This window comes from Solanum pennellii, chromosome 7 (genome assembly GCF_001406875.1).
Source record: "Solanum pennellii chromosome 7, SPENNV200".
Classification (NCBI taxonomy): Eukaryota; Viridiplantae; Streptophyta; class Magnoliopsida; order Solanales; family Solanaceae; genus Solanum; species Solanum pennellii.
In genome coordinates this window covers 69159666-69182804 of record NC_028643.1, presented here as the reverse complement: position 1 = coordinate 69182804, position 23139 = coordinate 69159666, and the positions used below count along the sequence as shown (strand labels likewise).

General features: G+C 35.0%; 3 protein-coding genes and 1 long non-coding RNA gene across 12 annotated transcripts in view; all 4 read right to left on the bottom strand.

Annotated features, from left to right (window-relative positions):
- Positions 1-9068, bottom strand: part of LOC107026045 (phytochrome C) — an 11481-nt gene extending 2413 nt beyond the window's left edge. The window contains exons 1-4 of one of the 7 annotated variants that reach the window (XM_015226877.2): positions 8653-9068; positions 6345-8500; positions 4758-5574; positions 3148-3441 (exon numbers count right to left, since the gene is read on the bottom strand). In XM_015226877.2, coding sequence (XP_015082363.1) covers positions 3148-3441; positions 4758-5574; positions 6345-8379 — 3146 coding nt within the window. In that variant the 5' untranslated portion in view covers positions 8380-8500; positions 8653-9068. Of the gene's footprint in view, positions 1-3147; positions 3442-4757; positions 5575-6344 lie in introns of all 7 variants that reach the window. The other 6 variants (XM_015226880.2, XM_015226879.2, XM_015226878.2 and 3 more) reach the window with 6 other exon arrangements.
- Positions 9069-10943: 1875 nt separating this feature from the next.
- LOC107026463 lies at positions 10944-12592 on the bottom strand. The gene is made up of 2 exons (XR_001457573.2): positions 11935-12592; positions 10944-11441 (listed from the first exon to the last, which is right to left on the bottom strand). It is a non-coding gene; the product is annotated as an uncharacterized LOC107026463 (long non-coding RNA).
- A 199-nt stretch (positions 12593-12791) lies between these two features.
- Positions 12792-14967, bottom strand: LOC107026462 (alpha-1,6-mannosyl-glycoprotein 2-beta-N-acetylglucosaminyltransferase). Its single transcript, XM_015227434.1, has one exon. It carries the CDS (start codon positions 14416-14418, stop codon positions 13156-13158), a length of 1263 nt encoding a protein of 420 aa, XP_015082920.1. The 5' UTR covers positions 14419-14967; the 3' UTR covers positions 12792-13155.
- A 3459-nt stretch (positions 14968-18426) lies between these two features.
- LOC107024484 (SNF1-related protein kinase regulatory subunit beta-2-like) lies at positions 18427-22701 on the bottom strand. 3 transcript variants are annotated; one of them, XM_015225471.2, is made up of 5 exons: positions 22413-22701; positions 22027-22208; positions 20619-20803; positions 20372-20534; positions 18427-19054 (listed from the first exon to the last, which is right to left on the bottom strand). In XM_015225471.2, exons 1-5 carry the CDS (start codon positions 22414-22416, stop codon positions 18719-18721), a joined length of 870 nt encoding a protein of 289 aa, XP_015080957.1. In that variant the 5' UTR covers positions 22417-22701; the 3' UTR covers positions 18427-18718. The 3 variants fall into 3 exon arrangements, with proteins under 3 accessions (XP_015080957.1, XP_015080958.1, XP_015080959.1); XM_015225472.2 differs by having other exon boundaries at positions 22431-22701; XM_015225473.2 differs by lacking the exon at positions 22413-22701 and adding an exon at positions 22368-22391.
- Positions 22702-23139: the final 438 nt, after the last annotated feature.

Genomic DNA, 23139 nt, shown 5'->3' with positions numbered 1-23139 from the left:
GGGAAAGGGGGGTAATCTTAATTTGCCCCTTCTCTTTCCATCCCCTCCTTTTAACTAGAAGAAAATGTTGGATATTATACTAATATGCGTAATGTATTACTCTTATGCTCAAGGATGACAGAAAAGGATCACTGCAAAGAGTTTCAATATTTGAAATCTCAGAATCAGTGAAAACTGCTAAATACCTAATCGAGCACTGCACTGCTACTTCTAGCCTTCTAACTAGATTCTACCAGACCAGGAAAAAGAAATCCCGAGGCAGATTGCCCTTATTTGATACTACAACAACAACATACTCTCGGCTCAAGAGAAGTGTTTTTCAAAACAAGTTTGAAAATACAAGTTAAACCTCTTGGCTCAAGAGAAGTGTTTTTCAAAACAAGTTCGAAAAATACAAGAGTTAAACAAGCTATGCTGAAAATATCGAAGAAAAGTTTGAGATTTGACAGAGAAAAATAGTAAAAATAACCTAAGTAACATAAACAACAATGGTGATAAAAATGAAGAATATGATGCTCTCCCACAGGAAAGAGAGAAATCACTTGATTACCAACAGACCTTCTACTCTAATCCTCGACCTCCATTTTCTCTTCACGTCCTAAGTGAGCTAAAGATGTGTCATATATTGTCTAATCACCTCTCCCCCATTCTTCCAGGATCCATCTCTACCCCTCCTTAGACCTATCAAGCTATCACTGTCAACCTCCCGCACCTCCTATTAGAGCATCTATGTTCTTCCTCTTCATATGCCTTAACATCACAATCTCACTTCCCGCATCTTGTCCATCACGAAGGCCACTCCCGCCTTGCCCCGTATATCCTCATTCCTAATTTTGTTTCTCCTAGTGTTCCCAAACATTCATGTAAGAATCCCCTTTTTCATTAATTTCATATTTTGGATGTGTGAGTTCTTGATTGGCTAACACTTTGCTCCATACAATATAGTTGGTCTAACAACCATTCTATAACACTTGTCGTTAAGTCAAAGTGGTACATTTTTATCACATAGGACACCATGTGTGAGCCTCCATTTCATCTGCCTAGCTCCAATAAGATGTGTGGCATCATCATCGATCTACCCATTTCCTTAGATTACTGACCCATGATACTTGAAACTTCCTCTCTTGGGAATGACTTGTATATCAATCCTCACTTCCACGTCCGCCACATGACGCGTCACTTAACTTGAACTTCGTGTACTCTATTTTGATTCTACTCAACCTGAAACCTTTAGATTATAGGGTTTGTCTCCAAACCTCCGGTCTATAATTAACTTCCCCGCATGTCGCGATTATCAATACTATATCATCAGTAAATAACATACACCATGATACTTTCCCCAAAATGTCGTATCAATTCATCCATCACCAATGCTTTACAATGGGCTAAGAATTGATGCCTGGTGCAACTCCATCTCAATTGGGAAGTGTTTCTCCGACTGTTCCCACTCTGTTCTTGGCTCCATTGTACATGTCCATCCTTAATCACTCTAATATATGCCACTTGTACATCTCTAAACTCCAAGCATAACCATAAACCCTCCCTTGGGACTTTGTCATGTCTTTTTTAGGTCAATAAACATCAGATGTAAATCTCTTTTTCTATCTCTATACTACTGCAACAATCTCCTTAAAAGATGAATGACGTTCATAGTTGATCACGCTGGCGTGAATTTGAATTGATTCTCGAAAATAGACACATCCCTCCTAATCCTCATCTCAACCACTCTCCCCCAAACACTCATAGTGTGGTCTAATAGTTTGATACCCATATTGTTGTTGCAATTTTGAGTATCACTCTTGTTCTTGTACAACGAGATCATCATATCCCACATCCATTCTCCGAGTTTTTTAGTCTTCCTAAAAGTAACATTAAACAACTAAGTCAGCCATTACATACCTATTTTTCCTGCGTTGTTCCAAAATTTCATCGGAATCTCATCTTGGCCCAGTCACTCTTCCCCCTCTCATCTTACGAATTGCAAATGCCCCCTTAACCACCCCAAGCTTTATACACCTACAATATCCAAAATCTTGATGGTTCTCGAAGTGCTCTAAATCACCCAACACAATATTCTTGTCCCTCTACATTAAGAGTATGAAATTATCCTGCTATCTGTGTTTAATGTGCATCTCTTCCACCAATATTTTTTCATTCTTGTCTTTAATGCACCTAACTTGGTCTAGGTCGCGAGCTCTCCTTCTCTTGCCTTGGCAAGCCTATACAACTTCTTTTCCTGATCTTTGTCCTTTAGTTCAAACACGTGTTCAAATGTTGCCATTTTAGCCGTCGAAACTGCTATTCCTGCTTCCTTCGTTCAAGTCTTGTGCCTCTTTCTATTTGTCCTCTTTTCCTTCTCTTTATTGCTCTCCGCTAACTTCACCAACTTTCTGGAATTCCACATTTTCTTGCACCTCTCAATTCCACCACCAGTCCTTTCTATGTCCAGCAAAGTTACCCTTTGAAGCCCCTCACTTTCCTAGTTGCTTCCGTAATACAATTATTTGTCCTAATCTTCATACTATTTGTGTCCCCTCTAATCTCCCAAGCCTTATGTAATACATTTATTATTTAAACCCCGTATTACGAGAGAGTTAAAAGATTAACACGCAATAGGGCATTTTAGTGCCGTTTCAGCAACTCAGGAAGCTTTACTTGGCATTTTTCAGCTTCAGCATGGTTTGCGGGTACATTATATACATCGGTACCTCCAATTCAAGAGAATTTACATGTTCACTTAATGGTCTCCCATGTTTAATGCGGAGGAGCTTTCTTCAGATACCATTAGAGAAAAAACAGCTTTGAGGAAATGAAGAGTGGAACTTGCACACATCGTCACAGAACCTAAAGTCTCTACATCTGGATTAGTACTCGTAGAAGTCAAATTTCTGTAATTTACTCTGTTTAAACATTTTAAGCCACATATCATACTTTAAAAAGTCGTGTTTTCCCATAAAACAGCAAAAGATGTACACTAAGAAGCATGGAGTGTAATCACAACCTTGAGAACATAGCTGGGGATTACGTTGAGATAACTAGCAGTAGTTAGTTCCCAATCTAAAACAGGCCTATAGACTTCATTTTGACAAATGAATTGCATGCAAAATAATCAATAAATCCAAATCTGAGTGATGAGAGAATGATTACCGAAATTCAAGATGCATGATGTACATCTTCGTCCCTATACGTTCCTTCCTTGGAATTACTCTGAAATGCACAGAGGAGTCTTCAAAGGGAGTAAAGAGGATAGCTGTGGTCAAAAAGTCAGAAAGGACTTGTTGAAGCCTCAAATTGTCACCAATCAGGTACAGCTGTGATACTTCGACAGGCGAGTCCCATGTGACCTGAACCTTACGCTCCTGACTAAGAATCATAACTTGGTTAATGACCACTGTAACAACTTCTCCAAGATTGAACTCACAAGAGTTCATTTCTGTATAGCTGAAAAAAATATCGCAATGATCAGGACCAGTCCAAAATATATAAAGATGATAAATATCCACAAAATCAGTGTCACGGAGATGCAAATACTAAAAATGGATGTGCGGTCATACAATATTAGATAAGATCAGAAATGATCACAACCACCTACTAGTGCAAGTAGCGCATATAGAGGGTAAAATGAGAGAATGTTGTTTGAAATAGTTTGACCACATGTCACATAGGCCTCCAAATGCACCAGTTCTAAGATGTGAAAATATGATGAATGAATGTGTTGAAAGAGGAAGAGGTAGACCTAAAATCACATCGAAAAAAGTTTACTTGAAAAAGTCATCTAAATTTTTTTTAATATATATCAGGATCCAGCCAAATCTAGCAAAAGATGGAAAAAATAAGTTGAAACTCCATGTAGGTGATACCAACTAGAAGAATCTTAGTATAATAAGGATATAACTACTAGAGTCTAGTAGAGACTCCTTGTGTGATAATCCTTAAGTACGGAATATCGAAATATTATGGACCCAAATAGAGCATTTTATGATGCTGAGGGTTCATATAGTCAGCCCCAACTAGATTGAGGCTTTTCGTGTAGTCATCCATGTTGCTCGGACACGGTGCAAGTATCCACTATGGGTGCAGATTAGACGTTGGATTCTTCATCACAAAAAAATTAGAATCAGGGGTGTGATCCGAGTGCAGATATGGGGTTGAAATATGACCAATAAATGTATATTACGACATATAAACTACAGATTTTGATTAGTTAAATTTATTGAACTTAAATAAATAAAACTTATTCTTTATAAACAGCAATATTTTACTCAAACAGTATCTTGCATAATAGAAAAGCATTTCATACTTTAGACAAATATATACACCCAATCAATCTATACTTCTCGGTCATAATGTAGTCAAAGTATCTAAGGTAAGTAGACCAAATCAGGTATTGATCCCACACTACACCCATGGCCTGAGCATAAAACACATACTTTGTGAAAAACTAATATCAAGAAGAGAGAAAGACATCAAAGACTTTTGAAAGCAAAGAACAGAAGAACTGATGCATCAGCTTCCCTAGCAATCTCTACAAAATGAAAAAGAAAAAAAGAAAAAAAAGGAACTTCCTTAGCAATCTCCCAAAATGCCAGGCACACACTTTGTGAAAAACAGGCAGGCAGAGTAGCTCTTTGCAAGTATATAGAAGCTATAGCTACGATCCTGATGAGCAGAAATACTAGTGCAATGGCCTGAGCATAAATAGATATTTGTTCTTTACATAAAAGGTATAACAATAAATGCAGGTCAAATTATCATACCATTCCTCAATACTCTCAATATCAGTGTCATCAATGATCTTGGCTAGTTGTTCTTGACACATTGTGCTTGTCTTCAGCAATTGCCTTTGATCCTTGCTCAAATCAGAAGATTTCAGCAGATTCTGTATGCAGTTTATCCCATTTAAAGGGTTTTTTAGTTCAAGACGAACATAAGTCAACTTTTTAAGACTATTTTTAGCAGCTTGTTCTGACAGCTTTTGTACGTGCATTGCATATTGAAGTTCTGGACTAGGAACATGCAGGAAGCACAAGACCCCAGTTACTCGACCATCGTCATCAACTTTTTTATTTGCAGAGATTAAGGCTTCAATATACTTATCCTGTTTATTAAATAACCCAAAAAAAAATTTCTCACCTTCCCCACCAGCAATTACTCTATTCAATAATATCGTGAGCTGGGTTAATGTGTCTTGATCTTTAACCCTGCAACCGAAGCTATTGACTGTGAAAACTTCACCAAGAAGCATTTGATCAATGACCTCCTCCCTCTTCGACCCAGTCAACTTGTGCATAGCATCGTTCCATTCCACACATCTTCCCTGCTCATCCATCACAAAAATTGGAGGAATTAAAGGAGATGGACTATGGATAATTCCAACATAATCACCTTGAACGCGACTATATTTGTCCTTAATCAGCTTTAGCCGAGTAACATCTTTTCCAGTAAAGCAAACTCCAACTATGTTTTGTTTAAAATCTCGACTACAGCAAGCATTAACCACTATTGAAATTGACCCGACCTTTTCTTGAGGACCAAGTGTTCTAAGTTTGATTTCCACATTTTTCTCCTCCTTGCCTGCAATTTAAATATCAAAGTAGAATCATTTTCAAGGAAAAAATTGAAAAGAACAAAATAAGAACATAAGTTATCGCATTGGAAGTCAAGTAGCAACACCACAGAAATAAGACAGGAAGGGAGAGGGAACTACCCTGAATGGGGACCCTAACAATAACAACAACAATAACATACATAGTGTAATCCCACAAGTGGGGTTTAGGGAGGGTGGTGCATACACGACCTTATGTCTACCTTGTGAAGGTAGAGAGGTTGTTTCTGCTAGACCCTCAGCTAAGTAAAGTATATCAAAATCAAGCATGGAAGGGAAATACAGTAGAGAAAGTCACGTTGAAAATAACGGAGAAGCGAACAGTAGCAACAACAAATAATATGATAATATCCAGCATCGAGGTCAAAATAAAGGATAAGTTTCAGATTGCATGAGGGGCCAAAAATTTGAAAGACCGGCAATGCCCAACAGCAATGTCCAAAACAGTTCATCTAATTCCACTTCAGTTTTTGACATTTCCTTTGTTCTTTTTAGAGCTTCATGTCAGAGGTCTTTATACACGAGGAAATAAACTCAAAATGAGACCAAATATGCTAGGACTGATAAATAAACAATTTGACATAACCGATGCACCTCGTGCATAAGTTGTAATTTAAGAATGGAAAAATAGATAAAGTGTCATGAAACAATCTTTTGTTTTTTTTCACACGGTACGTTCATCTACACATATTGCAAATTGAACTAACAAAGTAAATGAAAAGGGTAACCAGAATATCACCTTGCAAAGCCAGGGAGAGAACACGTTTAATTGTGTTTGTTGTACCATCAATAACCAAATCAACCAAAGGTACACCTATAACATTCTCTACCGGCAATCCAGTTAGTTCAGAAACTTTAGAGTTCCATCCATTGATACGGCCTGAAGTATCAACAGCCAAAACAGGCATTGATGCTGTTTCAACGAGACGAACCATATCGTTAATACGAAGTGTATCCACTCTATCTATAATGGTATCTACAGCAGGGACATTCACAATCATTTTAGAACAATCAGCAGCCTCATCTTGCAAAGATCCTCGCAATATCAGCTGCAGGGAATGGATGGCATCCATTTCCACATCTTCCCAAGGCAGGCTCCGCCGCTTAACAACCTCCAGAAAGGCTTTAAATGATGACCTTGGGTGCATTTTTCTTCCGTCATCCTTGTCTCCAGGAAGATGTTTTGCACCACCCCACTTGATCTCTTTAGCTGTGTGGGAGCGGAACCAGAAGAGGAAATCTTTTGAAGTTATTTTTACAGCAGCCATTCCACATACCGCATCACCTAGCACAGAAGCACCTGGGAAGCCAGCTTCCATGAGGCTATCAGTGTTCAGACCTGTACTATCACCATGAGATTCATTGAGCCATTCAGCTATATCTCTGATTTGGGACTCCGCAGGGGTAACACCTTGCAACCAAAGCTTGTTCCTATAATAAAGTGCAGCCCCGTCACACTTTACAAGGTCCATAACATTAGGAGACTGAGTAACAATCCCCATGGGAGCATCTCTTAGAAGCATGTCACATAGAACAGTTTGAATTTGCAGTATCTGCTTTTCCTTAAGTTGAGCTGCCATTTCCACTTCTTTATTGACCTGAACACTGAAAACTTGAAGCAAGAACTCAGACGCGTACCTCAAAGGAAAAGAAAGAAATCTAGGGCAAGTGTGATGGCAAACTACCAAACCCCACAGTTTTCTTCCCACTTGCTGGTCACTATCCAGCTCGTCATCTTGCTCATTAATCATCACAGACATCGCCATAGATGCAACAGTACCCATATTGGTCATGTATTGTGCATGACAGCCATGTGGAGCTCTTAATGTGGATCCACCAAGGCTCAGCGACTGAGCCAATCTTGGATCTTGAATCACCCTAATTGGTGGAGCTAAGCAATCACATATCATCCTAACCTTATTCTTCATGAAGAGAAATCTTGAAGCTTGTGGTATATCTGTAGCAGGGTAATGCAAGCCAAGATAAGGTTCTAGTTCAGGCGTACGACATTCAGCAACTACTTCCCCGTGTTCATCCTCGTGGAATTTATAAACCATAACACGATCATAGCCAGTCAAATGACTCACTTCTCTAACTAACACATCACATAACAATGATATATCCCCGCTTGGTAGAGATTGCAATTTCCGAATGGCTTTAGCTGCTAGCTTATAAGATTTTATAGCTCCCGCTGTAGTTACAGGGACCTCGTCTGGATCCACAGGCTCCAAATCTATTACTAATCCAACCTCAATGCGGTGCAGAATCGCATAGAAAGGCTTGCCTGAGTTTTTACAATGAACCAAAATAGGATTTAGCAAACTAAGTTCTCCAAAGCTGACTGCTTTTTCGAGGGCAGAAGCACCTGAAGATCGAAAAAGTTTCCTGACATCTGTTCCAAATGTCAGAGCCTCTTGCTGTTCGATGCTTGGAACTGCATGAGGTGTCAAGTCCAACATTTCTGGTGCATTTTCGCTATACGCTATGACAGCAAAGTTTTGCTCATCAATAGCAATCATGCATCCAAACGGCTGAATTAGACTTCCCCTTTGCATTTTCTGGAGATAATCAGATACAGTTGAAGATGGAACATTGCTAGTGGAATTAGACAAGTTAACTGAACTAGAGTAATCAAATTGTTGCTCAGACTCCTCAAACTCCACATGAAGCTTTGCATCAACTGGAGTCTGAGCAATAACTCTAGCACTACGCCTAGATCTAGCTGAACTGCCCCTTGAGCAATTCGTCTTGTTTGTTGTAGAACTAGAAGACATCTCTCTATATCCTCTTAGAATTTCAGTTTCTCTAGCTATCTTTTGTATAGATTCTTAACCAAAATTGGGGATGGAAAAAACTCCCATATGTTATTAGTAAAAGCCTAGAAGAATCAAGAATCTGAAATGAAACAACAAAAAATTGAAGACCAGACAAAAGGTCACACCTTTATCCAGAATAAATAGTACCAAAATAAGGTGATAAAGAAAAGAAAAGTTACAGCAAGAATCCACCAAATTCAACAAGAATAAAAGGTAAAAGTTGATACCCACTTGAACTACCTTGTACCAATCCAAGATTCCTCCATGTGAACAAGCATCAAAAGCTCTAATTCTTCAACTTATGCTTCTTGATTGTCAATCATTCAGCCAAATCAAGAAAAATAGTCAGCTAAAAATAGAGTCTTTAAGCATATACTTTTGTTGGGGCTTTACCAAAACACCTTAAAATACACTCAACAATGCCACAAACAATTAAATTTGCTGTAACTAATTAACATTTGGTTGTCTACACAGGATGATGCTCCACATGAGACCACAACAGCACTCACAAAATACTTTATTTTAGGATTTAAGCCTTTTCTTTTTTCTTTTTCTTTTTTGGATTTTCTCCCTGAAAAGGGAAACCACTCTCTGCCACTATTTTTTTTTTTAATTATTCCCACTCATGTTTGGATGTTCTTGTTTCTTATTTCGGTTCAATACCATTTGAGTTGAAAACAAACTCTCTATGTAATGATAAAAATTGCGTATATTTTATTCAGACTTTATCAAGTGAATATGTTGTTTATATCGAATGTTTCAATTTGTTCAAAAGAAATAAGTAATTTTTACTTTTATTTATAATTTTAATTTTTCATATCATCATATTTAAAATTATGCAAATGTAAAAGATATTTGACACATTTTACTATTTTTTAAGTTAAAAAGATTCAAAATTTACTTTGTTTTTTTAAATATGTATTAAATTAAAATCAAATAAATAAATTAAGAAAAAATAATAATTCAAAAAATCTAGATAAGAGTTACTATTGAATTTTGTCATAACAATAAACACAATAAGAAAATTTAACTAAAAAATTAACAAAAACTGTACATTAAAGCATAAATCAGTTTATTTATTTATTTTCTTCTTGGCTTATCTAAACTTGATAGATTTCTTTTTTCTTCTTTTTCAAATTCAATAACTTATTTTATAATAGTAAATTCAGTTGAAAACTCATATTTATAAAATAACAATAACAGCTCAATTGTAAATGAGAACAAAATTTATTCAATAATTATAAACTCGGTTGAAATTTTTGAATATTAAAACATACATAAAATGAATGTTGTGGGCAATATGATGAATTATGTCTTTTTAATTCAGTTTTCCAACAAAAAAAATTAAAAATGAATGTAAATTTTTACATAAATGTTTTTTTTCTCTCTCTCTATTTTCTAGCTCTTATACATATATATAATATACATACATACTATAAATAGATTTGGCTCCTTCTCTTTCGTCCTTCGCCTATAAACGGAGATTTGACTTAGTTATCACTCACGACTTGATACAGAGTCGTGTAGACATAAAAAAAAATCAAGAATAAAAGGAAATTCTAGGTGATATAAGAAGCTATTAGCAATTGCAATACAGGAAATAATGTAAATATTTGAAGAGGTCTTTCTCTATTCGTATTTAGAAAATGTTTTTCCATTTTTTCATGTTCTATTGACCAAAGGAATATTAACGTGTAAATTTGCTTTTTTATTTATTTGAAAAAAGTTATGAAGCATTTGAATCGATTACTGTTTATATAAAACATCGCTATAAGTTGCTACTGATATTATGCTTATATGCATATACATATTTTTCAAAGTATTACTTATAGGAGAGAGGAAAGAGGAAGGGAATAGAGATTCGGGGTGTGTTTGGTACGAAAGAAAATAAATTTCTTAGTTAATTTTGTGTACGATATGTAATAAAAAATATTACTTTAATATAATCTAAATAAATATGATAAAGAGATAAATAAGTGGTAGGGAATGAAGGATGGATGAAAATGAGATGTATTAAAGAACATGGAGGATATAGAGCTGTTCAGAGTTAGGGTAAAGTTCGAACCAAACCGATTCTATTTGGATTTGATTTATTTATATTTTTAAAGTTGAGAAATAATCGAATCGGATTGATAGATTATATACATTATTTATAAATCATATATATGTTTTCATCAAATTTATTTATAATTTACTTATAAGTAAATATCTCTAGGGAGAACAGTTATCTTATGATTTCATATATATAGATGTCTATGATAATCGTTTATGGGATTGGAATTGTCATCGTCACTCTCTTCTTTAGCCAAAATAGTGAATTTTGAAGCTTTATTCATAGTAAATCTAGTGATTGAAAATTTTGTGACGTCAGTTATTTTAACTATTTTCGTTTTGGATGTGGTTTCCCAACAGCTTCCCGGAAACGAGCACACACGCGTATTCTGTTTGCAACCAACCACCCTCAATTGTGCTAATATATGGAACTAGATGCACAAAGACATGACTTTTGACGTCATTTGCGATGAAAACAAAAAGGGCAGCCCGATACATTAAAGCTCCAAAGAGGACCCGACCACAAAGGCCTATTGTACAAAGTCTAACCTTGCATTTCTACCGAAGGCTGTGTTCAAGGGTTTAAACCCGTGAACTTCTTATCACATGACAACAACTTTCCCATCAGGATAAAGGAATATGAGCTTTAGAAAAGTAAGGCAGGTGCGTAAAATCATACTGAGTCCAAGTTCTTCTCAATATAAGTCTGTAACTACAGATACCAAATCGGAGACACCAATGTCGCAATTGTTTAATGTGAAAGCTAGCTGAGAACCATCAAGTGAGCACAGTGTGTGCATCTCTTTCAATAGACACGAGCGATATCAGCTTATTCCCTTGAAAACTAATGGCCCATGACATGATTGTTCCGAAAACAATGCCTCAAGAGAACAACCACACACGCACAGGAGGACATTCAAGGTTTATGTGCTCTAGTGTCAAATGGACGATACACAGAGATGTTACAGCTAAAAAAAAAACAGAGATTAATATCAGCAGATGATGAACACTTGTTGACATATGGAAATAAATACGAAAAAGATGCTTTATCTCGACAGGCACAATATTTCCATATCCATAATCTAGTTAGACCACCACTTCAGTAAAACTGGTTCCAGAGAAGAAAATAACGACGATATAAACCTACTAATCCCCTCCTTGTCTGTTAAAATCCTTACGAGTTCTGTGACTCACATAAAAGTCATGCATTTCTGTGCAATCATAGATATTCTAGATGTCCGTTATATCAAATAATAATGGTATCATGGTTAGCTTCTTAGATATTCTAGATGTTCGTTATATCAAATAACAATGGTATCATGGTTAGCTTCTTAGATATTCTAGATGTTCGTTATATCAAATAACAATGGTATCATGGTTAGCTTGCACGCACCTCAAATAATTGATCTAACACATGTACAAGGTAACTCTAGGTTGCTTAGACAGATGAGAAGAAATTACCTAGTAACGCCTTTGCTGGGATTTGAACCAAGATTGGTTCACAAGGCTGTTACTCCAGCTCATCGGGTGATAGGCCACCGCCTTGATCAATTGATCCGTATTCTAAAAGTCCATTTTGTTTATGGTACAGCAAAGAACCAATTAATGTTGAAGGAACTATTTTCAGATACACCAACTCTAATGAGTTAAGCAGTTACAAATCCTGGTCAGAACATAGAAAACAGGCTCTACTTTCAACTACAGCAAGCTGTAAAACTTGAACATAGCTAAGCATTTCTGGAAGTACAGTAAGTAACTAGTAGAGAATTTTCTTCGGTTTAAAAATAAAAACCTGATGTATTTAGCCGAATCCTTTTTGAAGAATCCTTGCAATTTCTGATAAAAAAGTGACTTGCAATCCACCATTTGGTGAGAATATTTCGTCATTGTAGTTGAAGGAACTTAAGCAGATAATAAAGGTCACTGTAGTAATTACGTGGTAATGATGGATGCAACGATTAACATGAGATGATAAATATTTCTAACTCAACACTGCTCAGTATTAAATGAGATGTTCCGCCAGCACCAAGACAACCTTACTGAACGTACTCAGAAACGAAAAAGCCACACCTGGCCATGAGAACTTAATTTTACTTTGGATTTCTATTGCTTCCCCCCCACCCCCCCACCCCCCACCCCAAAAGCATCGGCACTTTTCTACCATTAATTTAGTACCTTATCCAGAAAATATATCTATCACTGCATACTGCCCAAATAAAAGAACCTTACGAGAGAAACAGTATCTTGGACAAAAAAGGTTATAGGTGCAATCAAGGAATTAAAAAACTTACCTATCTGTAAACATAAACAAAGAACTATAAATAAAACAAAATTTAGTATGCATTCAATAATAGCTGGCTGTGAATGTAAAACATAACGTCATTCCTACAATTTTACACACGTGTTACACCTAATAATGATCTGCATGGAAACACAAAGATCCAAACCTTAAAAAGTAGTATGATTGTGAAGCTCAGAGTGCCACCACTATCCAGAAAGGGGATGCAAAACAAAATTTAGTGTGCACTCAATAATAGCTGGCCTGTGAATGCAAAACATAACGTCATTCCTAAAGCTTTACACATGTTTTACACTAAGGGCGATTTCCATGGTTTCCAGACCTTAAAAGTAGTATGGTTGTGAAGCTCAGAATATCACTCTTCAGAAAGGGCAAGACCACCCTCAGACATACATTTTAGCAAACTCCACACACAGTTCGCGATCCCGTACATCTCCCCAGCCTCCCCATCCCTTGAAACCAGCCTGATATCCTGCCTGGTGCTCATATTTCCGAACTTCCCATTCTGGTTTGATATTTGCCACTTTATCAATTTCATCGACAACAATATTCACATTGCCATTGTCCATACAAGCTAGATTACGACTATGACCTTGATGCAAACCACATTTCCCAAAATGAACGGCACTGGTCCTAGACCCACGTAATGTGTAAACTGGAGAACCAAATGAAGGATAAACTGTCGACCACATTGTTATATCCCAATTGTAATCATCAAAAGTGCAAAATCCTGCTGCCTTATTATGAATTTTCCTCCACACTGTCCGGTTAAATGCATAACCCACATTGCCCATCCTTTCTGCAACTAAAGATTCCCATCCCTCTCCCCTCGACTTCACTTCAGATGGCGCTAGATTAGCAGCATAACAATCGGGACACTTTTTTGACTTCAACTCAGTAAGTAACTGCATATTGCGATATGCATTGGGATAAATGAAATGGTCTTCTTCTATGAAGAGAATATGACCTGAGTGGTGACGAGTCTCTGTCAGCCCATCCCAAACAGTATTCATCATCCACCACCAATGATGCTTCAATGACACAATTGTCGGTGACCGATGGTTCCCATACTGATCAGGAGTTCCCTCACATTGTTTCTCAACTGGATCATCTTTATCTTTACAATCTCTAGGCGATACACCTGGAAAGCTATTGGAAAAGATGTGAGGCGAGTAAGGGGCAAATATTTGTTTCACTTGGCAGAACTTGATGCCTTCCACAATCTTGTTCATCTCTTCAAAATATCCATCATGACTAACAATCAGCAGAGTCTCACTAATTCCTTCCACGCGAGAAAGGCTATCGATCACGATTTGAAGATACTGAGGCCGGTTATGAACATACAAAACAATAACTACATGATCTTTCACTAACTTTGGATACAAATCCAAGTTTCTTGGAGGGATCTGATTCCTCTTATTCAAGCTCAAAGACAACTCATTTTGCAAGAGTAGTTTCGGAATTTTCGGTTCAATAATTTCAATACTTTCAGTACTCTCATAAATGTCACTGCTTATCAAACTAGAAATTGTATTACTCCTAAAGAGAATCAAAATTAAAACTATTCCAAACACAGTTATCAATGATAGAGATACTAAACGCCTAAAAACTGCATCTTTCATTCTTCCTTTTTTACATGAAGACATAACTAAACTATCTCTATAACACACACACACAAAAAAAAAAAAAAACTCTATCAAGAACAGGAAATGGATCCAACTTGTTAAAAGCTAAAACCTTTACAGCTATCACCAAAGAACTGACATTAAAACAGTAGCTTACAGATCAAAAAGGAGAATCAAGAATCTTCAAAGTTGGATTTTTTAGCACACCCAATGAAGAGATTTACAACCCCAACAGTACTGAACTTGAAGAATTTCAGATGTAGTGATGAAAATAGACAAACCCCATCAATATGGAAACTAGAGGGTCTTTTGAATTTTTTGACAAATTGCAAAGGGAGATAATATCAAAGATTGATCAAAACTATATGAAAATATCAAATTTTGGTGGCTCAGATTTATGGCAAAATATCCAAGAACAGTCAAAGTGTGCAATAAAGTCCAGTACAGAAACGACTAATGAACAATTAAGAAGTGAAAAGTCTTGTGGACACAAAAGTAAAAGACCTAGATCTTTTGGGGGCTAATCTAGAGATATGATAGACTTTGGGTTCTTCAGTGGAATTTTCACAAAAGTACAAGATGGTGGGTGGGTGGGTGTATGGGTGTTAATAAATTGAAGTAGATTTAAAGTTAAACTATAAGTGATCACATCATAAAGTTCATTTTCGACCTAATTGGACTTTTCTCTCCCCTCTCATATAAAATATCAAATATTTATCTAAATGCATAATTTTTTTTATTATATTTGTAAAATTTTTATTATTAGGTTATTTAATAAAGTAAAATACATATTAATTAATTAAGATTATGTAAAATGAATTGTAAACTAAAACGCATAACGTGCATGTATTGTTTTACCCTGTGCGGATAAATTTTTTAAGTTCTTACCATTCAAAAATGTACAAAAAATTCTACGCTTTCCTATACATCACTTAATTTGATGTATCAGGACGTTGAATAAGGTATTCGAAATTGATAAGTAATGTATCGGGACGTTGAAGAGTGTATCTGAAATCAAAACGCGGTGAATCAGGATGTTTTGAGATGTATCCGTATTCCGTTAAAATTTAAGAAAATTTTGTAATTTGAAAAAGAATAGAAATAACATGTAATTAGCTATTAGTACTATATCTATAAAATTCCCTATAAAATATACTACTAGGTATTGGTGCTTTGTATTGGCGATTTGTGTTGATGGTTGGTTGATTATCTATCATGGTGATTGATGATGATGATCTTCAGTATAATAAAAGGTTTGTGTGGTATTGATGATTGGTGATTAGTCGTGGAGTCAGAAATTAGGTGAAGAATGTACAAGAATCTCAAAGTGTGTTGAAGATTTATAAAATTAAATATATGCTCATAATGTTAAAAATTGACATTCGCACGCCACATATTTTTTGACAAATTATACGCTAGATGACCGTTTTGCCTATGGCTTCGCCCATGTTGGTGATGATGATTACCGGTGACAACTGATAACATCTAAACTATTGTGCTTTGAGGCAACGGTGGTTATGGCTAAGAGTGACAAATGAGTGAATCGAGTCGAATATGAATCGATCAAACGAGTTACACAAGATGGATAAAATACACAATTCAACTCATACTTTAAATAGATAAAAACGAGTTACCTAATGAATAAACTAAATAATTATTATAGTAAAAATCTTGTTAAAAGGTTTCAAAACAAAATATTTTATCACACCCTGTCACCTTCACCACCACCCCAAAATACCTTCCTAAAAAGAAAGTTAATTTGTTTTTTTTTTTAAATATAGATTTGTTTCAGTACCCCCACCATCAACACCAAACATAAAAAATATATTAATATATTTTTTTATGAATAAATATTTTTTTATTTATTTTTCCCATTTCACTATCCACTTATAATAAGTAATATGAATATTATCCTTTGTCTATTTAAATGAATTGAATATCCAATTAATTTAAAATAGATAAATATGAATAAATACTTATATAAATTATCATTCTGTCAACCCTAGTTATGAGAAATAATAATGGTTCTGGTTGGTGAGTAGTATTAGTATTTGATAAAATGATAGATAATGAATTCAGTTAGCAATGGAAGTAGATGGAGTAATTTTAAAATGTCATCTTTGTTAAAAAATAAATTTGATAGATAACATTTGGTTAGTGATATCAATACTTTATTATAAATCTTAAATCATTTAAATTTTTCAAAGTCATAAATAATATTTGACTATATTTTTTTTTTAAAAAAAAAAACCTTAATAATTGAGATTTAATTAAAATGTTAAAATAAATCTATTTAATAATTTTTTTAAAAAAAGGGTATAGCCACTCAAAAATAACTTAATTACTCTCCATAACTATAGTTTGATAATTATAATTCGTAATTACATATTATAGGGAGGAGAGAGGCGAATGAGACTGGGAGAGAGAGGCGAGAGGCGAGAGAGGGGGCAAAAAGTGTGAGAGAGGTGAAATGTATATGTATATCGATTAGATAATTGTATATTATACATATGCATTTGTATATATAGCAAGCGAGATAGAAAGAGAGAGAGAGAGAGGTGAGCGAGACTGGGAGAGAGGTAAATTGTATATGTATATCGATTAAATAATTGTATATTATACATATGTATTTGTATATTCTGGCGAATTATACATACATAAAAATATGGTTAATTGTACACACTCGAAGTCAGCCCACGTAATTAATATATATGTTAGTCGTTATAGCAAACTATAGCTATGATGAGTAATTAAGTAGTATAAATTGGCTTAACCGTGTAATTTTCCCCTAAAAAAAATAATTTTGATAAGATCTGAATACTAAGATTCAAACTTTATCGTGTTGATAAATGAATGGAAACAAATAAGGTTTAAATAAGTGATTGATAAAGATGTATATACTCGTCAATTTTATCATTTAATGTGGAATTTGTTTTTATTATGAGCAAGTTATTATTGAAAAAATATTTACTTCAAATCAGAGGTGGATTTATGTAAATCGAAGAGCATTTGAGGGTTTCGATTGAAATTATAAATATATATATATATATATATATATATATATATTAAGTGTGGTGCCAGTAGTTAAAGTTCAATTATGATCTTGCCAAAGTTACTATTTAAAGCAGTGTGGCACTTACAGAATTTCATCCTTATTTTTCAAAAAATAATAATTAGAAGTTATAGTAAGCAATGCCTTTCCATAAAACTATTTGATGATATTAATGTTGATGTTGTTTTTAATTGTTTCTTTCCAATCATCTTGTTATATATATTTATGACATTGCAAAATATAAATATGTAAATAGATATTATTTCAATTTCAAAGCTAATAGAACCAATCAGACCACCTTTTATTTATTTATTTTTTAAAAAACAAATAGTAATATTTATTTGCAAAGAAGAAGCCCAAAACCATCGATAATGAGAATACATTCACGATGGAAAATATTTAAAGGAAATTTTAAAAATAGCTAAAATTAGATTAATAATCAAGTACAATAACTATCATTTGCTTAATTACGACTGGTAGCTACATGTGGAGAGGCGAGCGAGATTTGGAGAGGGAAGAGAAAGATGAGCAAGAAAGAGGCAGAGAAAGGAGAGAGGCTAATTGTATTTATATATCTGCTGAATAATTGTATATATATAACTAGTATGTATATGTCAATGATTGTATTTGTATATCTGCTGATTGTACATGTAATTAGTATGTGTATGGTCGACGAATACAGTTTGTATCAATGTAACTGTATCAACGGATATAATTGTATCAAGTTCAACATTCTTTATTTGTACGAATATTGTATCAACCAATACATATATATTTGTATTTTGTCTCGCTGAAAAGAATCTATATAGTTGACACTCATCATTACCATTTGTAATAATTAATTGTTATCATTTGTATTTGCATTGAATGAGAAGAGACATATAGAGGCGATAGAAGGGATCATAGAGAGGAGAGATGCGAGGGAGAGATGGCAAAGAGAGGAGAGAGGCAAGCGAGAGTGGGAGAGAGAAAATAACTACAAAATCCTAACTATAACTACAAATTATAATTCTTTCAAAAACTACAGTGGTGTATTGTAAATACATATCACTTACAGATATTCAGAAGCATCACATTGGTAAATATCATGTGAAGATACAAAAAATATCAAGATTTTCTGTAAGATTCAGATGCTTACTTCTGAAATGATTGTCAAAACAACAAAAAAGCACTTGCATCATGTAGTAGAGACCTTTGTTACCTTTTCTTACATTATCATCTTTCGTATTCAAAACGAATCTCCAACTCCAGGAAATTTCGGAAGTGTTTTCACTTTTTCAAGCTTTTCAAGGACTTGAAAAGTACTGCTGTCACATATTTGGTGCGAAATCTATGTGTTGAACTTAGTACCACCATTGATTGACTGCTACGCGTTTTCTGTATGTAAAGATGGTTCAATACTGCTGGTAATGGCTTCCGAAATGTCTCCACACTACCAGCAGATGAAGACGGTTGGTCCAGGGGTGTCTGTTGCAACAGAGGCGGCAAATCAGGTAGTTTTTCGCTAAAATCTTCTGAACTGAAAGGTGCATTGCTATAGCTTGACTCAGGGGAAGGAGGTGCGTCTGACCAATTGGTGTTATTTAGGACCTCTGGAATAATATCCTGCATAACATATGAGTTAAAAGTAGAATCATTGTGTTGATTATAGGAAATGATAATGACATAACAGCGTAATAGTCAGAAACGATTAACATGCTCCTTATAGACTATTGTCCTTTAGGCTTCATCATATCAAGCAAGTAGTAGAATCTTCAGGTTCAGCACAATAAGGCATTTGCAGTAACAGTATACAGAGAGGTCACCTAGCTTGCTTGGATATATTAGTGGCAGTGACTAAATTGTCTTGCATTTTAAAAAGGAAGCACTCGAATTAACTAAATCTGAAAGAACTCCGTCTTCGAGCATTGCAACTGTATGATTGTGCAATGTCTTTTCTAATGTCGAGTGCCTGGTTTTAATTGAGCTCTAACATCACCTTAGATCTTAGTAATTAACAAAATCTTAGATCTTAGTAAAGTCGGAGAAGATTAAACAAAGATTTTCCCAAGTGTAAAGGTTTACAAGATACTGAGAAGTAAGAGAAAAGAAAACAACACACAATGCCATAGAGCCACAGATAATGCTTTTTCTTGGCCTCCCTGACCAAATTCTTTTTCAGAAGAGACTAATTAGGCAGTTATATTCATTACACATCTTTGAAATCCAAAACTATCGATAACAGATTTACAGGTGAATCCTTTCAGTTTTAAGTAGTATATATCCCAGATGATACAATCTCGTTAGCACCCCATGACATAACTAACAGATTAAGCACATTGAAGGAGTTTAGTTTTGCTTCTACGTATTGCTTTTGTTTTTTCACCTTGTTTGGCAATAAGATAAAGGAACAAACGACGCCACTATTCTATTAATCTATTTTTCTGGTCTACATGTGAGTCGTATACTTGTGGGATTACATATTGTGTATGTTGTTGTACATGTGAGTGATATAACAGCCATTCTTACATTAGATGGTGAATTTTTCTATGCCCGTTGAAAATCTCGGAGGGCACAACGGCTGAAAGAACACAATTTATTATTAGGCCTGGAAACAGGTAATGATAACTGCATCAGATGATGACAAGATCTGGATTCAGGAAGCAGCACTGTAACCTGATCTTCAAGCTACTTGTTTTAACTTCAGATCTTATCCCAGTATCTCAATCTTGTCACTGCCTAACAGGACTATTTACCACCTTTTCCCTTAAATACTTTAGCATATAAATAATTTATGCTTTCACAACTAACGTCTCGCCAGTCATATTGACATATGCAAATGGATGATCATTTTACTGTGGTATATATCGACAAGGAGATCAAATGAATCACACCGAGTATCCAATGTTGAGAGCTAAATCAGAATGGTTCACAAAAGATTACCTGCAAGTCCAAGACATTGAACACATTTCCCGTATCATCACGTTCACATGGATAATCTGGAGCATATCTCCATTGTCCATCTACAATAAACCGGTAGTGATACACGCCTGATGGCAACACCTTCATGACAGTGAAGTCTTTGTCTGTTCTTTGTAGGAAATCTCTATTGTAAAAAAAGTGAAATCACTTCGTAAACAAGCTTACGGGACAGAATACAACAAAAGAAAGAAGAATCAATCAGACATACTTTGTCTTCCAGCCATCCCATGATCCCTCAATAGCAACTTCATGTCCCCCATGACTCCATGTGATCATTGTTGGTATCCCATTTTCACAAGGCATATCCCCATACTCCATTGTCTTTTGCACTATGTTACCACTTTGATTTTGCATTAATATTTCATCAGGCCTTTGTAAGGGGAAAATTGGAACCTGCAGAATAGAGTTTCTATAAAGATGAATAGTTGGAATCTAACTGAACATAGAGGAAAGTTTCAATACCTGAATTCTACTAAAAGTTCCACTGAGGAAATGAAACAAGTGAGCTGTAAAAAAAAAAGGGGCATATATTTATGCTTCATATTTATTATGTCAGTTGGTCCCCTCCATATTATGTGACTAACAAATGGCCAAATGATCTTCTTTTGAGTCCAATAACATACCCAACACAACACATTAACCCCACAAAATTTGTACAACAGGCAGGAATCTTATACTACTGCCACTTAAATCTCCAACCTCCAAAATTAACTTACTCCACTTCAGGCAAAAACCACCTACCAAATATATTCTTCACAAAACACAATTATAGTTCAAGAAGAGCTTTAAAACAATTTAAGCATTCCCTTCTAAAGTATACTGCCAAAAAGTTAAACGAAAAAGATCTACAGTACTTATAGAAGACAAGATTTTCTTGAAACAGATATATACATACATATAACACACACCTTCACTCCAAATAAAAGAATACCAATGACTTGCCATAACACAAGGTTAAATAGGTAAGTACTAGGTCTAACTCAATCTAAAACTAACTCATGAGGTGAAGATTGTCTATGCCTATATACGTAAAACACCAGTCCATTGTTCAATCAATGTGGGATTCTAGCCACTCTAACACCCCCTTGGGGCTACGCCCAACTGGTCCATATATATATATGGGCCAGATTTTGATACTATATAAAGATATGATTACAACAACAGTATACCCAGTGACATTCCACAAATGAGGTCTAGGAAGGATAAATGTCCACAAACCTTATCAACAACATACTCACTGAAATTCCAGAAATAAGGTCTAGGGAGGATAAATGTACGCAAACCTTATCGCTACCTCGCGAAGGTAGAAATATTGTTTCCAAGAAACACTCGATTCAAGAGCAACAAATCATATACAAAGAAGTAGGAGACAGCGAAAAGAATACAGCAAGTAACACGGAAACGGTGCAAAGTCTACAATGAATATATGACATTTGAGTCTAATTTAATTTCAAAAGGATTTTGCCCAAGTCTATATAAGTAAACCACCCGTCCATTCCGCTACGGATGTGGTGGGGGTGCTAACCCACTCTAACATAATAAAGAAAAAAAATTGTATCTTGATAATGCCAACCTAACTTACATAAAAATATACTATAACACTTATCTCCTCTTACCTGTGGAGTGAAAACCAAAGGAGAGTGATGATAAGCTTTAGGACTATGAGGAGGAGACTGAACCATAGAATCTGGAAACAAACCATACTCCATATATTCCTCCTCTCCATGTTCTTGATTCTTGATTCCAGAGCTCTCTGCACTTTCTCCTTCTTTCTTCTTCCCACTCACATTCCCCATTACTGCATAATACAAAAACCCCACTTCATATCTCAAACAAAATCATCTAAATTCCATATCTAAACCTCAAAAAAACACATAAAAATCAAAACTTTCCTAATATTACATATACACAAAGACTAAAGAAAAGGTAAGCCATGCCAGTTAAAGAAAAAAAAAACCTAGATATACAGATAGAGAGGGAGATGAAGGATTTGGTAACTTACCCATTACTATAACTTTACCTTTATATATGTATAAAAATTTAGAGGAACCCCAGAAAGCAAATCAAGAATTTTAACTCAAAGAGCAGGTAACATGATTTCTGCAGCTTTGTGTAATTGATTGATGGAAAGCTTTTTTTGTCCTTTTTCTCTCTTTTTACTTCAACTGCTACTCTTTGTAATGAATAAAGAAAAGGCAACTGTAATAATGGGGAAAAAAAAAGTGTTTTTATTCTCCAATGAGTTTGGAAGATACTTTGGTAGACTAATGATGCTTTGTTTAAATAAAGGAATGTTCCATTATTTTGGAAAAAAGTTTCATCAGTTTTTTTCTTTATATATATTATACACTGCCAATCACATCTTGCAAACTGCACATTATATACTTTATATGTTAAATTACTTTTTTACCCTTTCAACCGTTCAAAATCGAATCGAAACTGATAACTTGAATAGATATAAGTTACTAGTTTTATCGATAATGAGTTACTTTAGTTTAGCAGTTTTAATAATGATTTTTTTTTTAAAAAAAAGGACAAATATCTCCGAACTATCGTAAATTGTACGCAGATATACTTCGTCATATTTTTTAGATATTGGTGCCTCCGACATCCAAAAACTAGAGCGTATATGCCCTTCACTCTAATGGAAGACTAAATAGCGACACGTGGCGCAGTCTTATCCGATGTTGAGTCGGTCGATAAGATTATGACATATGTATTTCCGTTAG

Coding starts and splice junctions, on each gene's coding strand:
- LOC107026462 (XM_015227434.1), bottom strand. CDS start 14,418: ATGTCTTCATGTAAAAAAGGAAGAATGAAAGATGCAGTTTTTAGGCGT.
- LOC107024484 (XM_015225471.2), bottom strand. Junction 20,804..22,026: donor CTTTGGTTTTCACTCCACAG/GTAAGAGGAGAT, acceptor TCTATTCTGCAG/GTTCCAATTTTCCCCTTACA. Junction 19,055..20,371: donor TCAATGTCTTGGACTTGCAG/GTAATCTTTTGT, acceptor TATGTTATGCAG/GATATTATTCCAGAGGTCCT.